Source organism: Drosophila innubila, assembly GCF_004354385.1.
Source record: "Drosophila innubila isolate TH190305 chromosome 2L unlocalized genomic scaffold, UK_Dinn_1.0 4_B_2L, whole genome shotgun sequence".
Taxonomy (NCBI): Eukaryota; Metazoa; Arthropoda; class Insecta; order Diptera; family Drosophilidae; genus Drosophila; species Drosophila innubila.
Window position 1 is genome coordinate 27,803,513 of NW_022995372.1, and position 12,447 is coordinate 27,815,959.

Sequence of the window (12,447 nt, forward strand, 5' to 3'; positions counted from 1 at the left end):
TTCTATATTTTGTTATACTGTATATGTTAAATCTATTAGCAGTTACACCAAATTATTTTCTTGCGAGTTTGGAAATGTGGTAAATATATAACAAATATAATAAGGGTCAAAACTTCAATTGTTATATACTAATATGCTACATCAATATGACATTTTACTCGGTAATAACATCCGCAATTTTGTAAAAACTGCTTTACAGTATAAAGCGAGAAAAGTATACGATTAAAGAATGGTATTTGTATACATAATAAAGTTATATCATGGTAAAGAAAAAAACTGTTATACTACATTGTGGTATACCATTATATAAGATTCGCAAGTATAAGCTAAAATACAGAAATATGACAAAATAGTATAAGAATAAATAGAAAAAATTATCACTTTGCCCAAAATGTTTTATACAGAATTCAATATATACATTTAAGTGATGATTTAGAATAGTTGGGGCCGATTTTTCAGTGTCTCCTTAATTTTTATCAAATAGATATTTTCAAATATGACATTAATTTCTATACATTTTACGTCATAATATTATTGATATAGTTATGAAACCCCTTAAATAGACGTTGAAATGCCGGCCCTTATACTCTAAAATATTTTCGTAGATCCAGAACTTAAATGCTTGATTTACACTAGTTTTCAAGCTCGTCAAAATCATCCCAGTGGGCTTCCATTTAATGAAAGCTTTGTCAGTTCTAGAGTAAACGGAAGTCAACTCTCTGGACAAATGTTTTCACTTGATAATCAGCACAGCTTACTTTTCGAAAGTTTTAATAAATAATTTAATAATAAAACAAATTGCAGTTAAAGACGGTTTGAATACTGAATACTTGTTTTAATTTTCGCAAAGATGCCTACTGCAAAAATAATAAAAATTGAGACACACTTGAAGCTTAACATTGTTTGTAGTTGTTATATGTCCGTAAAGGTTATAAAGCTTGAGAATCTAATTTACTAAACTGGAAGCAAACCATCTAATTTAAAATGTTATACTATGAGGTATTACAGTTAAAGCTTTTCGACCTAAATAGAGTAGACATGATGAAACTCTACACAGCTTTAAAGCTTGTTTAAGCTTTAATGCCATAAAGCTGAAGGGTAATTGCAGATAGCAGTCATTTTGTGATAACAGAAAAAACATCGAATGGTAATGCTATAAATATAAGTAGAAATTTAACTATTAAAATTACAGACAAACATTAGAATAATGTATTTACTTGAATTTTAGTTTTTTTTTATGCTAGCAGAAAATCATGGTGTTATAATGCTATTAGTATCAGTAACAGCTGAACAACAAAAATAAATGATAATAATGTTTAAGAAAATACTAATAATTTTTATTGGAACCTACATGTGGACCTTTAACGAACTTTAAATTGTATGTCAGCTTATGGAGCTGATAGATAATTTTAGTTTCTATACAAATAAATAATTTTAAAATATTCATTTTTATCAATATGTTAAATTTTTAATTTTTCCATTTTTGAACTGTTTTTAGATGACGAAAATAAGTTAATAAGAATGCAATGCACTTAAAGTTGACCTAGGTTTGAATGAAAAAAAATTTATCATAGTTATTCTTAAGATATTCTAATTTAAAGATTATAATAAGATGTACGTCAGTCGCTGAAACTAATATAGAATGATTTTTTGTATACAAACTACAGTCGAACTTCCCTAACTCAAACTTCTATAACTCGAATTTTCTCAAACTCGAACAAAAATATTGGCACATGCTTCTATAAGTCGAATTTTTGGGGGAAATCACCAATAAATTGTGATTTAAAACAGCTTAAAAACGTCGACTGTTTATTTGCAAATCTGTAACTTTACAAGTGATGATCACTACAGGGCAGTAAACAAACTAGAAAATAACTTTGAAAATAACATTAGGAAAATAATTATCAGACCCTAATTTCCGATTTTTTAAGTTCTGTGTAGCTTAAATAAAAAGAGAAAATTCAAAATTTAAAGTATAGTAAAGTATGAGTAAATGCAATTTTAAGTGTATGAATTTTAGAAACTTATTTCTGATTTTTTATGTATTGTTTAGTTTTAACGATAAACAAAAATTTAACAGCTCTCAATTTGAATGTATGACTATGTAGTCACTATTTTCTGATATATATTTAAAGTAAGCTTGTAGGCCCTACAAGATATAAAACATAAAAAGATCACAATTTAACATAAATGAATATGTAGTTTCTTTTAATAAACTTAAAAAATAAAAATTCTATAACTCGAAGTCTCCGTAAGTCGAACTTTTTTTTTGAATAGTGGTGATTCGAGTTAGGGAAGCTCGAATTGTATGTTGAAAGCTCCAACTGTCGTCATTTATTCAACACTGCAATATACTTTAAGTTGACCATGGCGGAAAGAAGCCACAATTACCAGAAACAAACAGCAAATAAGTTGTAAAGAGACAAGCAAAGCAGAAGCCTGCCAAAGTTGGCCAAAGCTTATCAATATGATGTTCCTTAAGTATGCGTATGTCAAGTGGCTTATATTTGGGCTTAGTCGTAGGCGCTGCTGAAAGCCAAACTAAGCCAAAACGATTGAAACACATTGATAACAAATTGACTATGGGCCAAGTTAAGAGCGAGTTCCAATGACATGGCGTGGGTTCTACAAGGGCTTTTAAATTATTCGTAAACTTATAGGCACTGTGACTCCCACAATTAAAGCTGCCTTTGATTATAATGGAGCACAGAAAGATAGCACTAGCGATAAGAAAATAAAAAATCGAGGTTACCCAAAAAGATAAGCTTAAAGATAGTAATGGGAGTTATGGATGCACAGATAGAGTTTAACGAACTTGGGGGAACTTGAATTTTGGTAAATTATCGACCCCTTTTAGGTACATTCCAAATCCACTGTTTGATGCAAATTTGTTCTTACATCTTTTTTTGCTTTGCAGCCACATCTCTTCATTATTTTCATCGTCCGAAAAATTTATTTAACTTAACTATGCAGATATTAAGAATAGTGAATTATATGCCAATTTAGTCCCAACAAATAGATTGATGTAAATCATAGGCCTACGACAATCGAAAATAACTTCCGATTCATCGGCGATTGCAATACAAAAGTTATAGGCAATGTAGATAATAACCTTAAACCAAAGCCGATATAAGTCTGCCAGTAAAGTACTTCTACAAAGAAATATAAGAATTTAACAAATTTGACTTTTCAAAATAACATTAGTCCAATATATATTATCTGAAATACCTTAGTCTTAAAATTTCAAGCAATATCACAAACAACTTGGCCGAAACTTAAATTTAGTTAAATTTTTTTATTCAATAATCTTGAGCTATCTCCTTGAAGTAAATGATAATAGTTTTTAGTTTTAAACGTTAAACAAATTTTCTACTTTATTGTTACATTTTATGACAAAGTTATCAAAACTAAGTATGTGCACAAAAGAATCGTATGGGCAGAAATTCCTTTGTTATATCAAAATAATACTACTTATCAACAATTTATTTGTTATAATTAATTAATCACAGTTGATGCTATTGTATATATTTTTATTTCGTCGACTCGACTCGACTCGACTAAAAATAAAATTAAAACGCAATTTAAAATATGATAAAAATAACAATTACATTATAAAACTTATGAGTGATTTAGATAATGACTGAGAATATAAAATAGTTACTTTAAGTTAAGTTAATTTTTGGGAATTCAAAAATTGTAGTTAGATGTACAAGTGTTCAGAGAAAAAGGAATAAAATTACGAATACACCTAGAAGGAGCCGACAAGTTAATTTGGTGTAATAATACAGAGGGGTCAACTTCCCCATTCTGTTGTTTGAAAATAAAGATAACACCCAACATAGTGCGCTGATTTAAAGAGGGAAGGTTCATCAGTAAGAGTCTACTAGAATATGAGGACAGGTCAGTACCAGGATCCCAGATGAAATTTCTTTGATGGATAACAGTTTTAAGGCTATAGCACACATGGTTCATGAATTATTTAACTTTGTCTGCGAGTGTAAGTAAGAGCGCTAACCTGATGACGCGCAGTGTATTATAATTTGACGATTTTTTTTATTGTTTCTGTTTCTATTATTGAACGTTTGATGCATATTGTTTCATTAAATACTTGTAAAAAAAAAAAATATATATATATATATACAATGTTCGCTTTTTTCATGGAATACAATTGTAAGATAAAAACTGATCATATTATATTATCTTTAAAAATTATTAAAACAAAGAACGATACATAAATAAAAGCTGAGAGTCAAATAAATAATAAGTATTTAAATTTTAAATCAAAAAGGAAAAACTTTTATCTAAGAATTAAATATTATCATTTGATTTAAATTCACCAATTATAATTATTAACATTTATTTCTTACGCTACAGTATTGAAACTTTTATATTAGCGCGATTTTTTGTCCATTTATCTATTCGCTTTTTTTAAATTTTTATAATTATAATATTTACAAATAATTTTAAATTATTTTTAATGCGTGTGTTGAAAGGAGTTCATTAATTTCAATAAAATTTATATTAATAACTTTAACATATTTAAATAATTTTACTTATTTAGTAAATATATTGAATTATTTACGACCCATTAATTTGACAGTAATAGTAATAGAAAAGTTAAGGAACTTATCACCCTCGCGGATACTACACTCCTGCTCAAAATTATACGACACCTCGAAAATTTTAGTTTTGACCCTCGCAAAAGAAGGGGAAAGCATAGTTAAACAAAATAAACTATGGAGACTAATAGCAAAAAGACTTCTGCACAAAAGCTGCTGTTCTTATCTCTAATTGCATCTTTCGTTTTCAAGTAACGGTTAAAAAAGCACAAAAGGTCTATTTTAGGCTTGCTTGCAATTGTATCAAAATTATACGACACATTTCAATTATTGCGGCTAGAGAGAAAAGTTTTGTGCAGATACATTTTTTTTATATTTCTTTTTAATATTAGATGCATTTTGAATAAAATGCCGCGTGGAACGTTGTTGAACGATGAAGAAATGGGGCGAATAAGAGCCTACAATGAAGCCGGGTTTAATATAAGCCAAATATCCCGAAAAGTAGATCGAACCCGATGTGTAATTTCCAATTTTTTGAAAGATCCGAAAAAATATGGTATCAACCGAAGCTCTGGGAGAAAACCAAGTTGGATGACCGCGATAAACGTCGCATAATAAAGAGAGCAAGCAATTCTTTTGAGTCTTGCTCTACACTTACTGCATGTTGCAGTAAGCGTGTGTCTGGATGACGGTTTGGCGGACTCTGCAATCCTCGAAACTATTGTTAGAGGTGTTTTAAAAAGGCTCCGTTCCTTAAACCTACCATAAAATAGCTCGTCTTCAATTTGTAGAAAATAGCTTGGAGAAACTGGGCCTCGGTATGTTAGTTTAATTTCATTTTATTACAAGACTTTGGCAACAGTTTTGTTTAGATAATTTTTCTGATGAAAAAAATTTAATCTGGACGGCCCAGATGGTTTTCGTCACTATTGGCGAGATCTGCGCAAGGAACCTCTGATGTTTTCCAAACGCAATTTCGGAGGCGGATCCGCCATGGTTTGGGAGCATTCCACAAGTCTGGAACGCTTGACCTCTGCTTCATAAGCTCAAGAATGAAAAGCAAGGATTATATCAAGGTATTGGAAGATCGTCTTCTACCATTTTGGAAGAAAATGGAGAAGAGATTTTGTTTATATGCAAGATAATGCACCTATACATCAGACCAAGAGACGGAGCCTTTTTTTAATAGGCAATCTGTTAATGTGTTGGACTGGCCCTTGCTCCCCGGACTTAAACCCAATAGAAAACATTTGGGGCATCTTAGCCAGGCGAGTCTATGAGAAAAATAAAAATTTGATACCGTTGACAATCTGAAAACAGAAATTTTAAAGCAATGGTCTCTTTTAGACCATAACATCCTAAAGAATTTAATTAATTCAATGCCTAAAGACTTTTTGAGGTGGCAAAAGCTCAAGGCGGCTCTATTAATTATTAATTATTAGTTATGTATTAATATTAATATAAAATAATAAATAAAACTCTAACTAAATAAAGAAAATTGAAATGTGTCGTATAATTTTGATACAATTGCAAGCAAGCCTAAAATAGACCTTTTTTGCTTTTTTAACCGTTACTTGAAAACGAAAGATGCAATTAGAGATAAGAACAGCAGCTTTTGTGCAGAAGTCTTTTTGCTATTAGTCTCCATAGTTTATTTTGTTTAACTATGCTTTCCCCTTCTTTTGCGAGGGTCAAAACTAAAATTTTCGAGGTGTCGTATAATTTTGAGCAGGAGTGTATATGCCAAGGGAGAAATTTTATGACCCTAGTCAAGAAAGAACTAGCAACCCCTGTCAATTCCACAGAAAAACAAACCATGTGCGACTCAAAGGAGCAGTTCAAAATAAATCTTAAAAATTGCCTAGCAACTAATTAAATTGCACCCCCATAACCTATCCTACCACAAAACAAAAATCTCTCAGTTTAGATGCCGAAGATGAAAAGTCATTTCTAGGAGCAGAAAGAGGAAATTGAAAATACGCAACTCTAAGAAGTCCTATTGATTTTGACTCTAACTTTGGGGTCTGTAATGAAGCAGTTTCAATAAGAAAATTCTTACATTTGACAGGCTCATAATTGTCCCGACTAATGAGTCGGGGGTTGACAGAGGCAAAGAAGAGCAAGGGCCAAGAATTTTAATTTTCAAAATGAGAGAAGCAAACAATTTCGAAAAGAATGGAGAAAAAAATAGCAACTTTCAACTGATAAAATAGTTGAAGGCGACAGCTCAGCAAAGTTATTCTTCAACGGGAGGGGCAGGAAGAGAGGGAAGGAGCAATTAACTGGCCGCACATTAAATGATAACAACAGCACAAAAAAGAAAGAAAGAGAGAGAGAGAGAGACAACCAGGGGTTAAACAGACGAGGGATGGATGGAGGGAGGTGGTGTTGAAGCTGCAACTAGCGCTCCAATAAAGTTCTGACAAAAGACGCAGGCCAAAGAAAAATAAAAATAAGTAAATGCTGCTCAGGCCATTGCAATTTAGGTCAAGCCAAAAGGATAATGCGGTTCGAGGCTTCCACAAGCACAGATACACACGCACAACTACACGCACATGCAATAGATAGTAAGTACCGCTAAGTCACAAAACTTTTGTTTGCAGCACCGTTTTTTTTTTTGTTGTTGTTTTTAGTTTTTGTTTCTGCTGCAGTTTTCGGTTATTGTGGTTATTCGTCTCGTTTGATGGTGGCGTGGAGTGAGGAGCGTGGAGGGGGGGAAGCGCAGGGGGACAGAGTCCAATTAGAATGCACTGTTGCTTCAACTTTCGACTGGCGCGCGCTGATCTCTTGTTGTTGTCGATGTTGTTGATGTTATTGTTGTTGTGATTGTTGTTGTACAACATAAACTGGCCCGCCTACGCCACACGTCTGGACCTGTTCGTTCAACAACAACACAAATTACTAGCAACAGCAACAAAAAAAACAACTAACTGGCCACACATGTTTATCTGCGCTGCTGGCGCTGGCTTTGCCTCTGCATACCGCCGCAATTTAATTGTTTAAATGCACAATTAGAGTCGAAACTTACTAGTAAATCGATTTTTATTTCTTATATGCACACATGGTAGTATACACTACAACTACACATACACACACACACACACAGAGACAGCGCGGTACGAGCGTAAAAACAAGTGGAAAACGCCGACTGCGACAGCGGCAGCGACTCGCTGTTTATGACACAGCCGTAATCGCCACAAATCGTTAACAATAACGCAAAGTTCTCAATTGCATTAATGCATATTAATTGAAAGCTTACTTGCACACAATTTTTATAAAAATTCGCACTTTTTATTTGCACTGTCTGTGCACCGCGAACCAAACGCGTTGTTGTTGAGTTTTGTTTTTGGTTTTATGTAAATGTTAATTTAACATAAGCATAAACTCAACATGGCACTGTTAAGTACTCAAAATGGCACTGCTAAGCAAAGACTCCAGGGCTGTCAAGCACAGCAGCAGCTGCTAGCTTGCTGCTAATTGTTTAAACAAAATCTCTTGTGTTGTTCTAAACAACACAACAATTTATGTACGATAATTAAATGAACTGCTCTGCATAACTTTTTAAGCACTGTGCTCTCTCTTAATTACTTACAATGTGTGCGGCTTTTTGTTTGACTTGCTGCTTAATTTTGATGTTTGATTTTAGTCATTTGTTTAAGCTGTATTTGGGTTTTGTTTTTAAACTTTTGGGCACTTGAGCAGTTAGATTTTTTTGTTTTTATGTATTTGCACTTTGTTTGGGCTGCATGCGCATAAATTGCGGTTTTTAATTCACTTTGTTTTCATTGGTGAGAAATCGATTTTTTTTTTTGGCTTTTTTATTATCTGCTCGAAACACAAAAATAAAATTCAAATTTTGTTCTACACTTTAATTAATGCATTTTTGGCATTATGTAGCCGTAGCACGATTTGAACAAATTCGCATAGTTTTCACTGTGGCAAAAACTATACAGTTTACAAGCTTAGTTTTCAATGAATTTCAACAAATTCCCATTCGGAGCAGACACGAGGAAGCGCACGCTGTCAACTGAACTAAATTCCTTCATAAAGGATATTGGCCACTTGGTGCTACCCTTAAAATATGGGGGTGACTGCTGACGAGCCTTTGACACTGCTCGGCACATGCGCAGTTCATCTACTCCATTCACAGATCCGCATTCAAAATGCGCGCCCAAAACGAGATTAATAGGAATACACATTCTGTGTAGACTGCTCCGTCTGATCCTCCAGCACACTAGATGTGTTTATTTCATAATTTAATTATAGATTATAAATATGCTCTATTGTGGGTATTCCGACTGCAGCAGTCTGTGCGGGATTAGGCCTGGCCAGAGCATCCGTTTTCAACTGGGTCTTGGGCTTCTTGCCAAAGGCAAAGCAGCCGCTCTGTTTGGTTGCAACCGGCGACAAGTTATCCTTGTTCTTGGTGCTGTAAATAAGAGAGTGCAAATTAATTTACAGCCTCTAAATCTATAACCAGTACTGAAATCTTAAATTCGAAAAAATTATCCGCGATTTATCACTAAATTTAAATGATAATAGGTCTTAGGGTCTTACACGGTTCTTTTTCAATTAAAATTTTTCCCGCACATTCAAAAATAATTTTATTTAAATCAAAGTTTTTTATCCTTTGTAATCAAATATTTCCAATTAATGTCTAAGCACATGCAGGCATTTTTGTTGTGTTATTTAAATAAACCACTTTTTTCTAAAATTTACTATTTGATGCAATATTGTTCTAAACTGCAGACCCATATACTGGAGAAATAATATAGCGGTCATAGGGTTAATTACACCAGAATCTCACTGTTTATTTTTTAAGATATCGACCACTTTTTGCGAAATGATCGTAAGGAGTTTTTTTTTTTCAAAAATACATTTACTCAATTTTTCTAACATGTTCATTCGATTTGCAGCCAATTTTATTCTTTATTTTCATCGAGCGCCAAATGTATTATATTAAACTATACAGATATTAAAAATTACAAATTTAGCAAATGTACATTTGGAGCATTCTGTACTTTTCAATAAAGTGCCTTTCGCAATAAAAAAGATATGAGGAATATGGAATTTAATCAGAAAAACAAAATTCTTAATATTCGTATATGTAATTATTTCTACTAAGAAATAAAAAGATTTGAAAAATTTTTTTTTTTAATAAAATTCCCCTAAAATATAATGTGGAATAAACTATATGTCGAAGATAGTGGAATGCAATTGAATACTGTAATTAAAAAAAAAAATAACTTAAATGAATTTATTAAATTTTGGAAGCGAAGTCTTCACCCTAGCCTGAGAAGTAAATATAAAAAAAAGTCTCCTAAACAATATACTTTTTGTAACATACAATACTTTTCCAAAAAGAGTTCAATAGAATTCTTATTTTTAGTGCAAAGTTGTAAGGAATTGAAAACTTTAAAAGAGTTCTCTGCAAAATCTTGTTTCTTTTTTACCTGGACATTCGTTAAGTTATTAAAAACATCATATGAAATGAATTTAATATTTGGTATGTAATAAAAAAAAAAGAACCATGGAAGATCTTTTAGCTTGATATTTCTTGATAATACGCGATCCATCGATCGTTTAGACAGGTGTTTTTAATATTTTCCCTTATCTTATACTCACAATGCTTTGAGCGCCTCCAGTTTGGGGATATTGCGATTGTAGGATTTGCCACCGCCAGCGGCCTCTTGGGCAGCCAGTTCCTCGGGATGTGACTTCTTCTTGTGCGTGCGGCAATTGGAGCCATTGGCAAAGGTTCGATCGCAAAAATCACAGGAGTACGGCTTCAATCCCGTATGCAGGACGAGATGATTCTTAAGGGCCTTGGCTCGTTTGAATTCCCTGCCGCAATAATCGCACTTGTGCTGCATGTGATCCGTGTGCACCAGACGATGGCGATTAAGCGTTGGCCGTGAATTCAGTTGCATGCCACACTCCGGACAGATATACTTGTGCGGATCGTGCGTCTCCTTGTGGAGCTTCAATCGGTTCTCGCTCTTAAAGCACTTCTTGCACACATCACACTCGAAGGGGGCGTAATCCGTGTGAATCAGCATGTGCTCCTTGAGGGCAGACACTGAGGTGACAGCAACGCCACACTGCTCACAGATGACCGGACGCGGACGATCCTCCTGATGCATATACTGGGCATGCGATTGTGCTGAGGCATTTGTTGTAAACTTCTTGCCACAACTGGCACACGGATACAACTTGCGCTTGGCCATCGGAAGATGCTGTTGCATATGACGCTGCAGCTGATAGCGTGAGCGGAACCCCTTCTCGCAATGTTTGCATGGCAATAGCTTGGCTTCCTTATCGCTATTATCATGCTCTTGACGCATATGACGCTTAAGGGTACTTGAGGTGGCGTAGGAGCGTGGACACTCGCTGCACTGATAGGATTTGATGTGGATAGACTTGATTTTAGCAGCGTTCGAATGGACTGCACTGGAGGCATTGCTGTCATCGTTGCTGTATGCATCAGACAGCTTCAACAATAGCTCGTTGCCTGCGTCTTCATATTCTGGCTCGTCCTCCTCTTGGTCCTCAGCCTCCTCTCCTTCAGCAGCGTCTTCTTCATTATTCTCAACTGCTTCCGCTGATGTCATGAGTTTTTCATCTGTTTTGAAAGCTTCCTCAAATCTATCCACGTTTCGTACGCACGGCGTGAGCGGATTCTCCAGCTCCAGGGCCACATCCTCCAGCTCGTTGAGCTTTGGCTTCTCTTCCACATAATGCACTTCGGTAAGCGTCTCCGGCTCCTCCTCCAACAGTCCAAATTTAGCACGCAGCTCGGGCATATTAACGGATTCCTTGGGTGTACTCTGCAGTATGCAATAAAGCTTCTGCACACGGGATATGCGCTCCGAGAAGTTGACCAGCGATGTGACCAATGTCAGGCACTCACTGCATATCATCTCCGGCAGCTCCTCATTGCGGGTTATCTACAAATGTAAATGCTTAATGTTTCCTCTGCTTTAATCCGATGCACTCACATTCACCCAGAAGTATTTGCCAATGGCTGTGGCCAATGCCATGTCGCTGACTGCTCCGTTGGCATCTCCCACCCGCTCTCCTGGTGCAGCCAGCTCGTTTTTAAGAAACACATTTATATTGCCCTGCAGATCGTCCTTTGCACAAAGTCGACACCATAAGCGCCAATCGCTGGCGCTTGGAATCTCAATCTCATTACTCTCTTGTCCATGTTCAGTCATTGTGATTCTCAGCGCAGTCGGTATTAAAACATTTCAAATGTATTATAAATTTTAATTGTTAGACAAACAATTGAAATTAATTAATTTTCAATAGAAAATTGGAAAATCTCAACAATAACAATTTTGTGGCTACCTTAACAGCTGTTCGCTTTAACGCTAATATCGATGAGTGGGGTGATATCGATAGGCATTGTTAACAGCGCAAATTGAGCTGAGTTCGAAGTATCGTTTTCGATGTCTTTGCGATGTGTTGAAATATAATTCACCGCGGTTGCTTACATCGCAAAAGGGCTGCAAAAACTTCAAAAGTGTCTCCATCGATTATTAGCACTATCAATTTACCAAAGATTTCATCGAAAATCCAGAATATAATAGTGGGATTCTTGATTTCGATTTGGTTTAAGCAAATCTGAATCAGTTTCAGGAACGACCCTTTTGCACAGTTTTACACATTAAAAGCTCCTTATTTATCTGCGTCTTTTTAAGATATTTTCGAGCATTAGCTTCAATTCTCACAGCCCTTTCTTAGCTGTCATATCCATCTGGAACATCTTTGGCAATTTTTCTGCATTAAATATATCGTTATTAAATTATCCATTCTTGAATTGCAATAAACTTTCAACGTTCTCCAAATATAAATCACCACAAAATGTAAGCAAACACCAAGTGAG

The 12,447-nt window shown here is 34.7% G+C and overlaps 1 protein-coding gene across 1 annotated transcript in view; it reads right to left on the bottom strand.

Moving 5' to 3' along the window:
* LOC117781062 (zinc finger protein weckle) overlaps positions 1-11,994 on the bottom strand; it is a 46,794-nt gene extending 34,800 nt beyond the window's left edge. Inside the window, exons 1-3 of the mRNA XM_034617783.1 lie at positions 11,558-11,994; positions 10,185-11,506; positions 8,152-8,988 (exon numbers count right to left, since the gene is read on the bottom strand). Coding sequence (XP_034473674.1) covers positions 8,820-8,988; positions 10,185-11,506; positions 11,558-11,776 — 1,710 coding nt within the window. The 5' untranslated portion in view covers positions 11,777-11,994 and the 3' untranslated portion in view covers positions 8,152-8,819. The remainder of the gene's footprint in view (positions 1-8,151; positions 8,989-10,184; positions 11,507-11,557) is intronic.
* Between the last annotated feature and the right edge of the window lie 453 nt (positions 11,995-12,447).